The following is a 19,197-nucleotide window of genomic DNA, read 5'->3' on the forward strand; positions in this document are numbered from 1 at the left end:
TCTTTGTAACAAAGGGCCTGGCACTTGGTAGAAGCTTGATAAACACAAATTGATTGACTTACTAACTCATTTGACTGTAGACCAGATCCAGGCCCAAGGGCCCTATCTCAGGCCTGTGTGCTTTCCCTTGTACCATCCTGCCTTGGGATCCCCAGTTATTCCTCATATTGTTTCCTGGTACATTCAGAGAATCTTCATCCATAGGGGAACCACTTAATTTCTGTGATTCCCTTCCAAGCAAGGGAGGGGATGATGTCCTATTCAGCCTTTATAAATGAACTATGCCCCACTTACTTGCAAGACTCAGTCTTTTTGACCTAGTCTAAACAGGTCCTCAGAAACAGACTTCCTAAGACCTGGGGGTATAAGAGCTGTATGGCCTGGCCCTTAGAGATGGGGTACAGAAGCCAGAGATCAGTGACTTTATGGCCTGATTAAAATACTAAAGAATGGGTATAGAACCTGGGGATCTAGGGACTTCAGGTTTCCTTAGCTGCTGGGATTATGAATGGCAGTGTAAGGTAGTGGTTAGAGAACTAGCTTTGGAAGATCTGGGTTCAGGTCTCACCTCAGACACATATTGTCTGTTTGGCACAGTGCCTGTCACATAAGTAAAGAACTACTAAAGGTTTGTTGACTGACCCCCCCCTTCTCCCCCCTGGCAAAAAAAACCAAAACAAAACAGCACATCATTAAACCACTCAGTGCCCCAAGCAGCTCTTAAATTGCCAGGCAGGTAGTGACTTGGGATGAGGGAGAGTTTCCTTATCTGTAATGACTATGAAATCATGTCTGATCTAAACATTGGAAATAATAACCAAAACAAAATGCTAAATGTACATGATACTCTTTAGATTTCAACTTGGTGCCTTGTGTGGCAACAGAAATGTCAAAATATTACTAGGTAGACTCCTGCTTCCTGTCAGTGTGTGCTCACACCCCGCCTGAGTGTTTTGGGGGATGACAGCCTTCTGGTTTGTGTGACCTCTGCCCTGTGGGCCCATCTCCTGGCAACTGTATCTGCAGAGCAATTGGTACCCTGAAGGAGAGAAGAAGTCACTATTTTTGCTTTCTCTCCTCAGGATAGACATGGAATCATTCTGGTGTGTGTGAAATGGACAGATTTACCTTCTTTGGGGATTCCTAGGGAGGCCATCTCTCTGGAAAACAAAATGTTAAAGGAAGACTTAAGGCTGTTTCTCATAGAGGAAAGCTCATGGGGTTTGACCTTGCTCTGCTGCTAAATTCAGAAAAATAACTGGCTGTTGGGAAATTCAGATGCATGGGGTAAGACTTTTGTTTCAAAATCTCTCCAGGAGTGTTGAACAAAGGGTAGATGTCTTGGGTAGAACGTGGATTTTGAAGTTGGAGGACCTTGATTTATGTCTCCAACAATGTTACTACTGAATAACCCTGAACAGGTCACTTCAAGACTCTGGACCTCACTTTCCCCATCTGTAAAATGAGAAGATTGGATTATATAATAGTAGCATGACCTTGATATGACCTTCAAGTGTATACTTTCTGGTGGCAAGGGATATAGGCCAGAACTGGAGTGGTAGGGATTGATCTTTGCAGGCTGAACCACCAAGTTCCTGTGGTCATAGATTTATAGCTACAAGGCTGAGTGGGACTTGGAATTCAGCTATGTCAATGCCCTCATTTTACAGATGAGGAACCAAGACACAGAGAGATTAAACGATTTAGCTTAGGTCAAATAGGTTGTTAAGTAGCAATGCTGAATTTGCCGAGGAGGTCATTTGACTTCAAATTTAATGCCTTTTCCACTGTGCTTGAGAACTAGTCATAGGCTTCAGAAACTTTCTGAGTGGTTAAACCTCTTTCCTTTTCTTTCTTTTTAAAAAAATCTTTGTTCATTTTAAACTTAAATGCAAAATGAGAAAAACAGCAGAGCATAAAAGAGGATTCAATATAAAACAACAGATTTCCATTTCAAGAAAATCTGTGTAATAAATACTACACATTGTTTTCAAAGCTGCCTAACTTTTCCCTGCTTCCTTCTAGGTTATCTTTTATTCTCTGCCCTCCACTTTTTTTTCTTCTTTCTCCTCCCCCAAGAGATAGCTACAATTAAATCTTGAATATCTTTCTACATATATATATACACATCTATAAACATACACATATACATAAATATCTAAGACCATACTATGCATATTTCTGTTTGTCAGTTCTTTCCCTGGAGGTGGATAGCATCTTCCTTCATAGGTCCAAGTCTTTCCATGTTTTTCTAAATCAACCAATTCGTCTTTTCTTATTTCTTGAGGGGGGAATGTTGGGGTGATGGAACCTAGACCCCTAAATGGAAAAGACCACACATCTTTGAAAGCAACCCAGTCCCTGGATTTTCCCATGCATTTCAGCAGCCCAGATCACCAGCCTCACTCAAGGCATCTGGCCCACCCCAGCCCACCTAGATACTTAAATACTCCCTTCACTGTCACTCTTGACCCACCCCTGACTACTTGAATATATCCCCACTGCTTAATCCCACCTAGATCATCTAATTAACCTACTTGATATTCCTTTCACTGTTACACCTGGCACACCCCAGACTACTTAGCACTCCTTAATCCCATCCATATCCTTTCACAGTCCCTTTTGTATATAAGCATCAGCCTCACCCCATAAAATACTGGCTCACTAGGAATCCTGCAGGCTTCTATTGGCATTAAAATAAAATTTACCCTTTGACTGGAAAAAGGTTTGAGTTCCTGGATTCATTCCAAGATGATGCCATCATATACCACAGCTTGTTTAGCCATTCCCCAGTTGAAGGCCATCTATCATTTTAGCCAATCTGATAGGTGTAAGATGATATATCAAAGTTGTTTTAATTCGAATTTTTCTAATCAGTAATTTAGATGCATCAGTTGTTGAGGTTCAGGCTTTAGGGGTGCTCAAGATGCCAAAATGCCAGGCCCTGCTGAATGAATTTGACTCAAACCTCCTCTCAGCCAAAGTAAAACAAATTTTATTAAAGATTCACCATAATGTGTAGACTCTTTAAAGATCTTAAATATTTGTGACTCTTGTTTAATACAAACGGGAGAGAACAGTTGGACACAGAATGAGTCTGGGCTAGAATTGACTCTCAGTACCCTCATGGAGACAAAGTGGATCTTATATGCAGAAAGACTGTGGGGAGGGATCTAGGGATGGTCTAGAGGAGGGGTTTGGGGAGGAACTGAGGTCTGAATCCAGAAATGGGAGTAGCTGATGGATACCTGGAGATGACTGACAGTGGAGGGCTAGGCTAGTTTAAGAGTAGCAGATTTGGGTGGATATATTTTGATAGAATCAGGGGTAGGAAGTAGCTGGACAATGCAAGGCTAGGCTAGGTTAAGAGTACCAGATTTGGTCCTAGCACAATGAAAGGCTTATGACCTCAGGCAAAACTCATCAAGTGGGAAGATTCTAGGGGGTTCCCAGAGCCTAAACCCCATCCCAATGATTTAGAGCATTTTTAATATAACTTAGTTTAGATTCCTTCCTAGAAAAACTGCCTATTTATTCTCTCCCTTTCCAGATCCCTCTCATTCCCACCCTCATGGAAGAATCTTGACAGGTCAGGTCATAGTGGTTATTAGTAGGTGCAGTATCTGGGTTGGGTTTGAGATCTTTTAGAGGAAAGAAATAAACAGCACCTACAGGGCTTCAGTGGGGACCCAGGCAGGTATCCATTTAAACTGGATCTGAACCCAGCAGACACACCAGTCCCTTAGGCTCGTTTTTTGTGCTTACTCTGGGCTCTGACTGATAGATCAAGTTTAAATCTCCCCATGAAAAAGAGTAGGGCAGATGGGCTAGTTCTCATCAACTGGTCATAGAGAAACAAACTCATCCAGACCAAAGTGACATTCTTTCTAATAAACTAAGAATTTAATATTGGTAAAACAACAAATAGCTATGGAAGATAATTATTTAATATTAGCAGTGAATTCTCAAAAAACCTTGCCTAAAAGACACTTTCTCATTTAAAAATCTTAAAACATATGTTAACTGCTATGAGCTTAAGTAAAATCACAGACAAAAGCATTTTGGTCATATTCTTAATCAGTGGGAAAATAAAGGTTCCACTTAACATACTTATCAGAGGAAATATATATTACAAATATATATCTGTTGTAGCTCTTTTCGTTGTGTCAAAGAATTAGAAACTGAGGAGGGTTGCCCATCATTGGGAGAATAACTAGCCAAATTATAGTACATTTATGTGAAGAATTGGTGAAGGGGATGGTTTCAGAAAAGCCTGGAAAGACTTGTATGAGTTGATGCAAAGCGAAATGGATAGAACCAGAGAATAATTTATATAATAAAAATAGTATTGTAAAGATAAACAACTTTGAAAGACTTAGGAACTCTGATCACCACAATGACCAACAGACCAATTTCAGAGGACTCATAATGAAATATGTTCTCCCTCTCCAGATAGAAACTCAGAGTACAGATTAAAACATTTTATTTTATTTTTTGGAGTTGGCTAATGCAGGAATTTGTTTTCTTTGACTGTATACATTTGCAATAAGTTTTGTTTTTATAGTCTTCTCAGTGGGTGGAGAGGGGGAGGTTGAATTTAAAAAGCAAAAGAAACTGGGAGGGTGTTGTCCTTTTATTGAAATGGCTCTACAGTTTGTAATGGAATATTAAGTATTTCAAAGGGAGAAGACTGAACTGACAGATCAAAGTGAGCTGGGATTAGAACAATTTATACAAGTAATGAAAACAACATTGTAGAGAAAAACAGTTTTGAAAGACTTTAGAACTTTGGTCAATGTAATGATAACCCTTGAGTCCAAAAGAGTAATGATGAAACAAAACCCCTCATCTCCTATCAAAGAGGTGAGGGCCTTAAAAATGCAGGAAGAAACATTTCTGGACACGACTAATAAAGGAATGTGTTTGGCCCCGTTATGTAGGTGCAGGTTTTTTCAGTTAAAAAAAAATTGTTCATTGGAAGAGGGTAAGGACAGAATGTTGCTTTGGAACTTGACAGGCAAGGGTAGACCCAACTTTTCCCCCTCTGCCTGCAGAAATGGCCACTGAATCGAAGGCTTCTTCATAAATCGGATGCCTTTGTCCTACTGTGAATGCTATTACAGAAAAAGTCAGTAAACAACTTTTAGTTCCAAGCTTCTAGCCCCTCTTGGCTGAAGATTGGGGAAAGGCTTCTGGCTCTAGCAGTAGAGAAAAAAGGTCTTTCATCTCAAAAGATATAAGCTTGTTTGGCTTCTTACAGCAAAGACCAGAAAAGGGATCAATCTGGTTTTCCCTCCCTGCTCTACTGAGGTTAGTAGACAGGGCCATATTATTCAAATGTACAGTGGAGAGAGTCCAGTGATCTTTTCTGCTCTACTTTAGTCACATTCCAAAATGGTCAAACCACAGATCTCACCGTCTCTTGGAATTATGTTACATCCAAAATTTAGAACTTTGAGATTCTACAACATCTCTTCTTTTCTACTGTTCCCATTCACAGTCCAGACTCTTCACAGTCACTGTGACTTTTGGTGCCTTGACCTTTCCCTAGTTACCAAATCTATCTTCCCCATTCTGGCTTCATTTTATTCTGCATTAAGCCTTCATTCCACAGTCTGCCATTTCTGTGTTTCATTAGCTACTGTTCTGGGTTATTTTTCCTCCCTAGCCTGCCAGACTTACTTGCTAATATAAGTCCCCGGGTGACACTCACCATTTGATTTTTCTTTTCCTATACCAGGACTTTTGAGTTTCTCTGTCAAAAGAAATTGAGTTGATTTAACTTGTTACAATGTCATGGTATATGATTCCATCTGGTCCCTTGAAGCTGGTTAGCTATTCTTGTATTCTGCTCATATCAACTCCTTATCTCATTCCAAACTGTCACTATTCCACCTCTTTTCTTCTCTGATCCCCAATTTACCATCCAATCCCGTGATTACCTCAGATTCACTAGCCTCCTTCTTCAGTGGGAAGATAGTGGCTATGTGACATTGTCCAGGACTTAGGGAGGTAAGAATCCTGCTGTACTTATTCTACATCTGGAGTGTTGTGTTCACTTCTGGCTATTTATTGTATTTTAAGAAGGCCATTGGTAAGCTGGAGCGTGTCCAGATGAGAGCAACCAGGATGGTGAAGGACCTTGAGGTCCTAGTTCATGGGAATTAGTTGAATTCCTTGAGATATTTAAAATGGAAAATAGAGGATGTTTGTTGAGGAGATTACAAGGGGGTGAGATTTTAGGTGTCTCCATTTGAAATCTTATCATGAAAAATGCTCCAAATCACTATCAGTTAGAGAAATGAAAATTAGAACAACTCTGAAATATCACCTCACACTTATCACATTGGTTGTCAATTGACAGAATAGGAAAATGACAAATGCTGGAGGGGGTGTAGAAAAATTGGGATACTAATGCACTGTTGGTGGAATTGTAAATTAATCCAACCATTCTGGAGAACAGTTTGGAGCTATGTCCAAAGAGTATAAAACTGCATATACCCTTTGACCCAGCAATACCACTACTAGCACTGTAGCCCAAAGCGATCAAAGAAAAGGGAAAGGGACTTATTTGTACAAATATATTTATAGCAGCCCTTTTTGTGGTGGCAAAGAACTAGAAATTGAGGGGATGCCCATTAATTAAGGAATGACTGAACAAGTTGTGGTTTATGTTTGTGGTGTAACACTATTGTAATATAAAAAATGACTAGGAGGATCATTTCAGAAAAACCTGGAAAGACTTATATGAACGAGTGAAACGAGCAGAACCAGGAGAACATTATAGACAGTAACAACAATATCGTAATAATGATCAGCTGTGAAAGACATGGCTACTCTGATCAAGACACTGATCCAAGATAATTTCAAGGATCCATGATGAAAAATGTCATCCCCCTCCAGAGAGATAACTAATGAGCTCTGAGTGCAGATTGAAACATACTTTTTTCACTGTTTTCTTTTGCAACATGGTCAATATGCAGATATGTTCTGCATGATTTCACATGTAAAATTCATATCATTACTAGCCTTCTCAAGGGGTAGGGAAGGGGTGAGAGTAAGGGAGAGAATTTGGAACTCAAAATTTAAAAAAGTGAATCTTAAAAATTTTTTACATGTAATTGGAAAATATTTAACGAAATAAATAAAAATACATTTTTAAAAAAGAAAGCTTATGTTGTAAAAGAGGGATTATGTTTGGCCCCGTGAGGGCAGAACTAAAAGCTATGGGTAGAAGCGACAGAGGGGAAAATTGAGGCTTGATATATGGAGAAACTTGCTAACTATTATCTCAAGAGGTAAGTCCTCACTCTAAGTCTTCAGGCAAAGACTGGGTGCAGGTTGGACTAATTGGTTTCTGAGGTCCCTTTTGATTAAGACTTTATGATTCTTTAACATGGACTCCCTCAGATTCATTCCTGAATTTCTCTAAAATTATCAACACCATCTCCCTCTCTCTTGTTCCAGTGACAGATGAGCTATCTCTGTTTCTAAGGTTGTAGCAGCAAGCACCCCAAGCGTCCCCAGGGTGGCTGCCAACACAGGTTCTTAGATCTGCTTTGTTGTTAAAGGAAAGCAACTCAAAATGGGTTAACAAGCTTACTTTAATCAGTCAAATATGTATCGTTTACCTAATTCAGGAGAAAAAGGTCAGCACCCCGAACTTCAGAGTATACAGACAGAATTATCAAGACAGAGAAACAGATCAAATAGACAGGTTTCCAAATCGTCCAACCATTATATCCATACCAAATCAACATCTGGGTTTTCCAAAGCTGGGGGCTCTCAACAACAGCTTCCCAGAGTCTCATCGGATCAAATCACAGAACACTTTTCAAAGTGAGCCCCAAAACAAAGCCTCAAATCAGGGATTATATAGCCTTCTTCTGGCTCAGAGAGTGTAACAACCTTCTGGACCCACTGGCCAATCAAAAAATATCTACTGAAAAACAAGCCTCCCACCCCAGGCTCCAGGTGCACTTTAGCCTAAGGGCAGAGAAGATCTTAAAAATTTACATTCCCATTACAAAGGTCAGTCCCTTTACTTTGATACTTTTCCTTACTTCCTTCTCTAGGGTCTTGATTCAGCAGTCACTCCTCTTTCTCAAATCATCTTCTTCAGACTCCCTCCATTACTGGCTCTGTCCCACCTGTATAAAATCAGCCAGTCAAGCATTTAGTAAGTACCTTCTACGTGCCTGGCACTGTAACCTGGGTGTCTTCCTTGACTGGGGTGCTAAGCAGGGGGGATACAGAGAAAAGCAGTAACAGCAGCAACCAAAGTCAGTTTCTGCTTAAGGAGCTCCCCTTCTGATGAGGAGACAATACACAAGTAACTATGTACGTATCAGATAAAGTGGGAATGCTCAAGAGAAGGAAGGCACTAGCATTAAAGGGGATTCTTACAGAAGGTGGGAGATTTGGGGGGATAATTGAAGGAAGCCAGGAGGTGAAGATGAGAAGGGAGAGTATTCCAGGCATAGTGGCCTGCCAGTGGAGATGCTCAGGGGCTGCAGATGGAGTGTTTTGTTTAAGGAATAGCCAGGAAGGAAATCAGTGTCACTAGATCACAAAGCATATGTGGGAGAGCACAATGTGAGACCACTTGGAAAACAAGGAGGCCAGGCTATAAAAGACTGAAAGCCAAACAAAGCAGGTAATGTGGAGGCAGTAGACGTTATCAAAAAAGGTGTGTGTGTGTGTGTGTGTGTGTGTGTGTGGAGACATAGTTACGCCTGTGTTTTAGGAAGATTAATTTGACAGTTGAGTGGAGGACGGATGGGAATGGGGCAAGACCTGAAGCAGAGAGAGCAACCAAAAATCCATTGGAGTTATCCGTGCATGAGGAGATGAGGGGCTTATGCCAGTGTCAGAGAGAAGGAGACATGTTAGAGAGGGAATGTATGAGAAAGGCAAAATTGACAGGATTTAACAGAAGATTGACTGTACAGGGTGAGAAGACAATGAGAAGTTGTAGATGGCCCCTAAGTTACTACAAGTCTTGGTAACTGGGAGGATGGAAGGGCCCTTGGGGAAAAATAGGGAAATTAGGAAGAAGGGAAGGTTTGGAGTAGTTTGAGCTATCTAATAGACAGCTAGAGATCAAGAGAGAAGGGCTGGATGAGTGATCTGAAAACCATGAGAATAACAATGATAATTGAATTCCTAGGAACTGATGAAATTGCAAAATAAAATAGCATTGAGGGAGAAGAAAAAATGACCTAGGACAGAACCCTGTGGAACACCCACAAATCTTCATGAAAATAAAAACTAAATTAAAATAAGAAAGGTGATAGGTGAGCAGGAAACAAAAAGTTTTAAGATGAAAGCAAGTTTGTTACTTATGGAGCAAGCATTCCAGAGAGTACCGTGCAAAAGATGGTTAACTTTAGAGTGAGATGTTAGAGGAATGGGGTTGAGGGCAATTTGAATAAGGGAGTGGGAAGAGGGGGGACAGAGAATGGGGACTAAATGGCATCAAGTTACAGAACTGCTCAATTGCAAAGGATGGGAGTTTTTTTATCTTCATATCCCTTGTTTATTTGACCTCCCCTGGGCCTTTGGCAACAGCGTGTAGCTGGAAAACTGGGGGACTAGAGAAAGAAAGGAACCCATGTGGAGGCAGGCTAAGTAAGGTGGCTGTAGTAGGGTGTAATAGCCCGGCCTTCCTTCTAGTCCTTCATTTAGCTACCTTCCCATCTCTATCCTTGGTCTTATTACTAATCTTAAAAAAGAAAAAGTCTTCCCCCCTGATACTTTTGCTTCTTTACTGGCTATTCTCTCTCCAGTCCCTTACAAACTTGGCTTTGATTCCTACCACTACTGAAAGTGTTTTATCTCTAACATTGTCAGTGATGTGCTAATTCCCAAATCCAGTGACCTTTTTTTTTAAAACTTTCTCTTCCTTGACTTCTCAACAATATTTCATAATGTTGACCACCCACTCCTATGGGTTACTCTCTCCTCCCTTGGCTTCAGAGATACCATGTTTGCCTGGTAACTAGGTGGAATAGCAGCTTAGAGTACTGGACTTGGAGTCAGGAAGACCTGTGTTCAAATCCTTCTTCAGACACTTAACTAGCTGTGTGACCCTGGGCAAGTCACTTAAACGCTCTGTCCCTCAGTTTTGTCATCTGTAAAATGAGGAGATTGGCTTGTGGCCTCTAAGGTCTCTGTCTTCCATTTTAATGTATTTATTTCCCAAGAGTCCTCTTTCCACACTCTAACCCCTACAGCTTCTTCATTGACTAGTAACTCAAAACCATACATCCTGTTCTCTCTGGAACCACACCTCAGGTACATCCAGGACATCTGCGCCTTAATGTTATACTTTATACTGTCACTTCGGACTCAATGCCACCCAAACCAAGCTTCCTGCCTTTTCTCTGAAAGCTGTTACTTCTCACTTCTCAGCCTCCTGACTTGGAGGCTTGGTGTTACCAGTAACTCTTCCCTCACCCTCCCCTTTCATAATCAGACATTTCCAAGCCCTGTAACTCTTTTGTAGCTCTCCTTCCACTTGATTCCCATTGCTACCACCCTAGTACAGATACAGGCACGTAAGTGACACAATAGATAGAGTGTGAGATAATTATAAAGCACTTAACACAATGCCTGGCACATAGTAAGCACTATGGTGGCACAGTGGATAGAGTGCCAGGCCTGGAGTCAGGAAGACCTGAGTTCAAATCCCTTAGATACTTTCAAACTCTGTGACCTTGAGCAAATCTCTTAACTCTGTTTGCCTCAGTCTCCTCATCTGTGAAATGAGCTGGAGAAGGAAATGGCAAAACCACCCCAGTATCTCTGCCAAGAAAACCCCAAATGGGGTCACAGAAAAATCAGAGATGACTGAACAGCAGCAACAGTTAGTAGTAGTAGTAGTAGTAGTAGCAGCAGCTCATTACCAGGTCCTCATTACCACCTGCCAGAAGGGTTGCAGTAGCCTCCTAACAGGTCTTTACTTCTCTACTCTCCTCCCTCACATTAATCTTTCACATGATTCAGAGATCTGGCCACGTCAGTCATTTACTCAAAAAACTTACATGGTTACCTGTCACTTGGCCTGGTAAAGCTCAAAATTCTTAGTCAAATCTGGGGTCCTCCCATCAGACACTAACCTAGTTCTAGCCTTATTTCTTAATACTGAGCTCCAGCCAAACTGGATGGCTTTGCTGCCCCCACCTAATTTACCTCGTATGTTCTCAGATACTTTCATACTTTTGCTCATGTTGTTCCTTGAGCTTAAAATGCCCCCTGTCCTGCCTTTTATTTGTTTCTTACCCATCTTGTGAGAGCCCTGCTGAATAGTCCACCCTGCTAGGAATCTTTTCCTCATTTCTGTCCCCGTCCATAATAGCCCTTCCCCTTACATCTTATACAACACGGTGCTTTGCAAGTCTGTATGGTGCGTCAGTAAGATTGTATGTTATAGGTTCCTGTGATGTCACATCCCCTTATCAGATACTGAGCTCCATGATGACAGGAACTATTGTATTTAACCTCTGAATCTCTTCCAGTGTCCTGCACAATCTTCTATGCACAGAAAGTACTCAATAAATATTTGTCTTGTATTGTGTAAATGTGCATAAGAACCTCTCGGAGTGACCAATTTCCTTGTGTTCTAGTGACACCAGCTGTGATTTAGCTTCTAGTGTAGATTGGGAAGGGGGTGTGTTTTTGAGTAATATGTTCTATTAGTATGGTTTAGGAGGCTGTGAATTATAGGGGACTGTGCACTGGACTTGGAATCTGGTGAGAATTGAGTTCATATCCCACTTAATCTTATCACTCATTTACTTAATTCATATCACTTAATCTTTCTGATCATCACTGACAAAATCAAGATAGTACCTATAGTGCTTATTCATCAGTTTAGAGCCAGTAGGGACCCTACAGTCCATCGAGGTCAACTCCCTCATTTAAAAAATGAAAAATTTGTCTCAGAGGTTGTGACTTGCCCAAGGTCACACAGGTAGTCTTAACAAAGCCAGAATTAGAACCTAGGTTCTAATTCAAACTCTGATCTTCTCTTCTTTATGTTGTTGTGAGGATTACATAAGAGAACATATCAAAAATGCTTGACAAGTTTTGAAAGTGCTCAGTGAATGTCCACTGTTAATAATGATGGTGTGTGTGTGTGTGTGTGTGTGTGTGTGTGTGTGTGAGAATTCACTGGTTGGGGGCTGGGGAAACTGTCAGTAATTCTTTCTTTGCTTCCAGAAAAGCTGAGACTGAAGTACTGTCTTTGTGCTTAGAGAGTGGAGTCTTCGTCCCCTCCCCCCAGTTCAAGGCTTTCACCATTTGGCCCCATAAGGCAATTCATTGCTTAACTTGTTTTTCTTCCTCCCGAGTCAGTTGTGGCTTTTTTTTTTCTTTTGCAAGCCTTGTTTTCTCTCTGCCTCTGGTGGAGCAGGTGCTTCTCCCTGCCCCGCCATGGAGCAAGTGCTGTCCAGGGGGTCCCCATAGTATTCCCACTCTACCCCTCCACCCCCAACCCCAAATGTGATGGAGCAGCTTCTGCTCTTGGCAGAAGTCAGCCCAGGGAACAGAGGGGAAGTAAACAGGCCTATGGGCCTGAGGGACTTCAGAGACTGTTTGATCTAGTCCAAGCAGGTTACCAAATTGGGGGGAAACCCACCAAAAATACCAAATCCCAAAACACTGAGGATGCCCTGGAAAAGAAAGAGATGTACCTCCAGGTGCTTGGGGAGTTCAAGATAAAGCCTAGACTAATGCCTGTTTCCTGGCCTCCTATGTTTCCTGGCCTCCAGGTAGGATTATTTGCTTTGTACCAGTACTTCTCCTGGAGAAGAAGAGACCTTGGCCTAGTGTGGGGAGGTCTCCTGGTCTCTGGTTACGGTCTCTTAGGCCCAGAGGGAAGAATTTCCCTTGTCTCAGGGCTCAGGAGAAAGCCGGGAATAAGTGGGAGCTGAAGAGTGAGTTACAGGAGGCCGCTTTCTAGAGTTTCACATACTGAGTAGGGCTCGGGGGAGGCACCCCTGATGCTTCATCCAGTGTCAGTGAGCAGTGTCAGACACCTGCATCAGCAAGGGGGAGGTGAGACAGAAAGAGAGAACGAAAGAAAGAGGGAAGGGGGTGAGAGGGACGGGGAGGGCTTAGCCACTTCCAGTTTATCCAAGTGGACAAACTGTGTTGCTCTTCCCAGCCCACTCACCTCATGGGATTGGGGTTGCCAAATTGGGGAGGGTTAGAGGAAAGTTACCCCCACTGGCAGCTCTTCCTCCCCATCTGCCCTAAATGGGATCTGGGTGACCAAGGGACTCTTGGCTTCCAGGACTATATTCTGTTATTTTCCCCCTTTGGTTTAATTTATTGATGGTTTGGGAGCCTCCCTGGGTTAGGACTCAGTGGAATCCCCTCCCGTCTGTTATCTGTCAGAAGGAACATGACTGAGCCTGAGCCCTACAGTGTTTTTGAGGGCGGTGCCTTCAGCACTTTTTCCCTTGGTCAGATCTCTCACTTCTTCCATCCTGGTCCAGCAACATGTCCCTAGTGTGTGATGGGTCTCTCTGTACCAGGTGCATGTTCAATTCAGTAAGCTTTTATCAAATGCTATGTGCGTAAGACAGTGCTGGGTACTAATGGATAGAAAGACAAAATATAGATGTGACTCAGTGTCAGAGGTCACTGGGCATCACACAGATGGACATGCATTGGGTATTGTTGAGCCCCAGACAGAATTTCATTGGGTATGTGAGATTAAGGCAGATCCAGACTGTGGTCCCAAGGCTTCCATCCCACGGCAAGAAGAGATGCTGACTATCTCTGTCTTTCTCTCTTACAGTCTGTGTGACCAATTGTCCCACACTGATTGTCATGGTGGGCCTGCCAGCTAGAGGGAAGACCTATATCTCCAAGAAGCTGACACGCTACTTAAACTGGATTGGTGTCCCAACCAGAGGTGAGGGCCAGGGAAACCTCACTCGTTGTGTGGGTTGTGATTTATTTCCTATCTGAGCTGGACTCTCATTCCTGGTGCTTCTGGGAGGAAGCAGCTCTTCATCTAGACCAGGAGTGGTAAGGTCTAGAGATGAGATAAATAAGGATTTGTTCTGTGACCTTTGGATTCAGTCAGAGGGCAGTACTTGAGGACCTAGAGGGCCCCATGTGGCCTGCAGGTTCTGCCCACCCTCCCCCGCTAATTCTAGACAGTCTGACAGGCCTAGTTTTTAGCCAAGAGACTGATGGTCACAGGGTTTGTGTCATCACAAGGACTGGGTTAGGAAGACTCTGGTGTTATCTTACTGTTCCCTGAGACTCTCTTGAAATATGAGGAATGATAGTCTCATTTTTCACGTCATGCCTTGGTACTCTAAAAGGTGCACGAAACTCACTGGTGAAATTCCTTTCTCCATTCATAGAACTGGAAACCTCCCAAACGAGTTGCTTCATTGCTTGGTGGCCAAACTTCTCATAATGAGTTTTTCAGCACTTACGTAGGCTGGCCCCATAGGCTTCACTTCTGGGAACCCCGGGTTAGCTCCATAGTATGATAAGGCATGATAGGAAGACTTTCGTGGAAGTTTTCAGTTTTATTAGGAGAATAATTTTCTTTTAAATCTATCAAAAGTCAGACTGGTAGGTTGGGGCTAAAATCCCTGCTCCATATCATTGTTTGCAGACTAAGTTTGTAACTTTAATGGCTAATCCACATTAAATGAACATTAAATAGCATTAATATACTAATGTTCCCCTCCAATCTACCCTCAAAACAGGGATCCTGAAAAGAGGACCTTTAAGTTTCAGGAGGCACAGGGGGAAGGGGTACCCTCACACCTAATACTTTGGCCAAACAGTAGTGGTGATGGACACCTGAAAAGAGGGTTCCCTGGGTCTAAGGGAAGACTTCCTGGAGATTGGGTGGGGTTAGGGTACTCGGATACCATGTTGTGAATTTACCCTCTGGGTCTAGACATGTCTAGGCACCTCTTTGGTTTTGGCATTTAGAAGAATTGGGAGGCATCGCTGTTCCTTAGGAAGTGTCTCAAGCCTGAGGGCTTTGACTGTGAATCATCAGTTGCACTGGGGGAATCACAGAGTTGAAGTGTTGTGTACCAGAGATGGGAGGCAGAGTATGAAATTTGGAATACACTTATCCTGGTCCTTGGCATAAGATTCAAACCTGCATGGTTCTGGGTCATAGAGAAGCCTCTGATCCTAGAGGAGGCATTTCTGACCCTGACTGCTGAGAGGACGGGTCCAAGACCAGTGGGGTAAAGTGGTCTGTCAGTACTGTTCTGAAAGGTGTTGGAATTCCCACTTGCCCTACTATTTTCAGACTTTTCTTTTTTCATCTCAGAATTTAACGTTGGCCAGTATCGTCGAGACCTGGTGAAAACATATAGATCTTTTGAGTTCTTTCTTCCGGACAATGAAGAAGGCTTGAAAATCAGAAAGTAAGTTGAAACCTTTTTTTTCCCCTAGAGGAAGATCAAGAAAGGAAACAGGGCTGGGCTTTCTCTGAAGACTCTTTAAGATTAACCTTTGCTTTGGTGTTAAGTAAAGGGAGAGGGGCCTATTTCTTCCCCACCTTGCTCTCACTAAATGACTAGTCCATCGTTTTTTCCCCTCAGTCCTTCATTTCTGTGTCATTCTTCATCCACTTGTTGGCCTGCTCACGCATTGATCTTTTGTGACCTTTAACTTTAATTCTTTGAAGACCATGGTATTGCATGACTCAGAGCTATACAGCATCACCAACAGAAGAATATTGTTATTAAAAAGATGAGGAGCTTGGCGTCATTAACATTTTTATGAGAATAATCTACCCATACAGCCAGAGTATGGTATATCCTTAGTGAAGGTTTGAAAAAGGAACCAACAGGCTTTCACAGTCTTACCATCACTGTCACAGTTGGCTAAAAGGTATGCAGGGGTGGGGAACCTACAGCCTCAAGGTCACATGTGACCTTCTAGGTCCTTGGGTGCGGCCTTTTGACCAAGTCCAAGTTTTACAGAACAAATCCTTTTATTAAGGGAATTTGTTCTGTGACGTTTGGATTCAGTCAAAGGGCCGCACTTTAGGACCTAGAGGGCCACATGTGGCCTTGAGGCCAGAGGTTTCTCACCCCTGGATAGAGAATACAAGGTTCCACTGTGCTTATTATGTGTTGACTATAAATTTTTTTTTCCATCTGATAGCAAAAAATGCCACCTTATGGGCTCACTTTTATTAAAATGAAAAAAGAATTCCGTATATACAAGGGATTCTTAATCTGGGTTAATCAGGGATTCTTAACTCCTGAATTAAAATCTGGCCTCAGACATTTACCAGCTGTGTGACCCTGGGCAAGTCACTTAACCCTGTTTACCTCATTTTCCTCATCTACAAAATAAACTGGAGAAAGAAGTAGCAAACCATTCCAACACCTTTACCAAGAAAACCCCAAATGGGGCCTTGAAGAGGCCTCAAACAACTAAAACAACTAAACAACAACTTAAACTGGAATCCAGGAACTTGGTGGTTTTTTTAAAAAATATTTTGATAACTACTTGAATATAATTGCTTTTCCTCATAATTCTTTGTATTTTATTTTATACATTTTTACTGGCTCTACCTGATTGCAAAAGATTTTGTCATGGTGAGATACAGAAAAAGGTTAAGGCTTCTTACTATAGATAGTGAAGTCTCTAGATGCTTCTGTTTGCAGATGACCTTGTTGCTGATTACATTATAGAGCCTTAGAAATAAAAACCATAATCAATTAAGATCATTGGGTTTAATTATTTACATAAGGAAAACCAAATGGTTGAAGAATGACTGTGACATGCAGTTGAATGGGCAGCCTATAGAGTTCATCCATCAGTACTGGTAAACACCAAACTGGCACATTGAAGTTTCATGAGGGTATGTGTGGGAGAGTGTGAGACTCTGGGAAACAGGACAACAGCTCTTTAGGTCCAGATAGTCTGATCTTTCTTCCTTTCTAGCACACTAGCTCCAGAATTGAACAGGAGGAGGAAAGTGAGTTGAATTGTCTTGGGAAATTGCCTGATGGTTTGAATGAATAAATACAGAAATCTGAGTGTTGGAGTTACATCTCTAACTCTAGTACTCAGGATAGGTTCAATTTGGGGACAAAATGAGGCACTCAGAAGTCATTGAACATTTACAAAATGAGATTTACTTTTCCCTAACTCAGCAAGGGAAATAGTGGCACTTAAATTCTTCACATGGTCTTAGACACCTACCAAGTCTGAGATTTCAAGATTCCACATGACTGGGACTTTGTTTTGTTTTGTTTTGGTTTTTTGCTTTTTGGAGGGGAGAAGGTAGGGCAATAGGGGTTAAGTGACTTGCCCAAGGTCACACATCTAGTTAAGTGTCTGAGGCCAGATTTGAACTCAGGTCCTCCTGACTCCAGGGCCGCTGCTCTATTCACTGCACCACCTTGCTGCCCCTAGGACTTTTTTTTAATCTCCAGGTGACCAGGGAGTTGGATCAGGAAAATTGGGGCCATTCTAGTGTTGAAGAAGCTTTGTTTTCTTCTAGGTAAAATCTCCCCATTTTGTAGGTAAGAGGAAAGGAGCTGCATTAGGGGAGATACTGGTTCTATCACAGCATATATGTCTGGGCTCCAAAAGAACATATAACTTGACCATGGACCCACATGCATATTCTTGGGGGAAACACAGACAAGTTATATAAATTTCTGACTCCCTCTCCCAGAGGGCCAGCAGCTAGAGTCATATGGAGACGATAAAGGTGACTTAGAAGATTGACTTCCATTACCTGAAGAGCTGTTGCCCAGTTCCCCAGAATCCCACGTGGCTGTTCACTCCAACATTTTCCTACATGTTACCTCAAGAACCTAGCAAAGAATAGGCCAGCTTGATGTTCACCAGTATTGATTCAGTCAGTCACACTGTCAGAATACTGTTCTTTCGTCTGCCCCATGTGTGTTCCAAGCTCTGTATGTCATCTTTCTCCGTCCCACACTTGTTGCCTGCTGCTTCCTCCATACTTTTAACGTCACCGATGATGAGATGAGCCTGCTTTGGTGACCTCTTCAAATCTTAGAGTGCTCTCCCCTGTATTCTCAGCTTCACACGACCATCTCTTTCTGCTTTGAAGGTATCTCAGGGCAAAGTTTTCTGACTTACTCATGGCTTCTAGTAGGGGCGTGGGTGGTATAGGGGTGTTGGCTCAGTAGACATGCAGGACTTTATGGCCTTCTTGACAGCGGTGGCATAGTCTTTGGCCAAGAAAACGTTTGTCAGAACCAGCCCAAATCCTTGTCTTTGGGGCCATTCCTCTAAAGTGCTCATTTCTAGGCACTTTTCACTGCCAGAGTTTCCCATGACTGGGATTGTCTCCTTCCTCATCTTCATCTTTGTAGACTTCCTTCACATCTCAACTAAACTCCTGCTGTTTCCAGGCCTCCTTTATCTTGGTGTCTTCCCTCTGAAGCAAACACCAATTTGCCCTGTACATATAGAGTTTTGTACGTAGTTGTTTTCATATTGTCTTTCCCCTTATAGCCCCTCAAGAGTAGGCACTGTTTTTTGACTTTATTTCAATCCCAGTGCACATAGTAGGTGCTTCATAAAAACTTGTTGAATTGACTTGTTGACTTGAGGATTCATTCCTTCTACTTCAGGGAGAACATAATCCTTCCTGATAAGACATCATCCTTCAGTGTAGAGAAACTGGAAGAATGGAAAACCAGCTGCCCTTTGAAGAAAGTTAGAACAAGATGTGAATATCTTGGCTATATTTGCTTCCTTTCTCAGAAGACCCCAAAGTGCTGTGATTTCCTTCCTCTTTGGTGTTTGTGCACATACTTATGTGTGTGTTGTGTGTGTAGCCAGCCGACAGTTCTTCCCATTTTACAGAGGAAGAAACTAGAAATCAGAGTAGTAGTAGCCAAGCAGAAACTAGGATTTGATTTTAAAACACTGATTTTCCTCTTGGTGATTGTCAAAAACGATTTCACAAATTGTTTTAAACTAAGAAGTCTCATCTTCAGCAGCAGTGGGTATCAGTGGGACTAAAATATGGTTCCATGAAAGACAGGGAGACAACAAATAAAGGACTGAGAACGTCAGAGGGCTTGGGCAGAAATACCCCCTGAGAACCTGAGCAGATGGCAACTGAACCAGTCATTAATCACTGTAAAAGGAGTTGCTATAGAGAATACATTTGTCTGGAGACAAGCAGGTTATAGCAAAGAG

The 19,197-nt window shown here is 42.2% G+C and overlaps 1 protein-coding gene across 7 annotated transcripts in view; it reads left to right on the forward strand.

Moving 5' to 3' along the window:
- The window catches only part of PFKFB4 (6-phosphofructo-2-kinase/fructose-2,6-biphosphatase 4), a 76,569-nt gene that overhangs the window by 15,695 nt on the left and 41,677 nt on the right, over nt 1–19,197 (forward strand). For 5 of the 7 annotated variants that reach the window (XM_069090600.1, XM_069090603.1, XM_069090598.1 and 2 more), the window contains exons 2-3: nt 13,808–13,924; nt 15,323–15,419. In XM_069090600.1, coding sequence (XP_068946701.1) covers nt 13,808–13,924; nt 15,323–15,419 — 214 coding nt within the window. Of the gene's footprint in view, nt 1–8,075; nt 8,180–12,754; nt 12,774–13,807; nt 13,925–15,322; nt 15,420–19,197 lie in introns of those variants that run through there. The other 2 variants (XM_069090601.1, XM_069090602.1) reach the window with 2 other exon arrangements.

Source organism: Petaurus breviceps, unplaced genomic scaffold (assembly GCF_028583685.1).
Source record: "Petaurus breviceps papuanus isolate PSGF00001 unplaced genomic scaffold, PetGlider_PUasm1.0 187, whole genome shotgun sequence".
NCBI classification, from domain to species: Eukaryota; Metazoa; Chordata; class Mammalia; order Diprotodontia; family Petauridae; genus Petaurus; species Petaurus breviceps.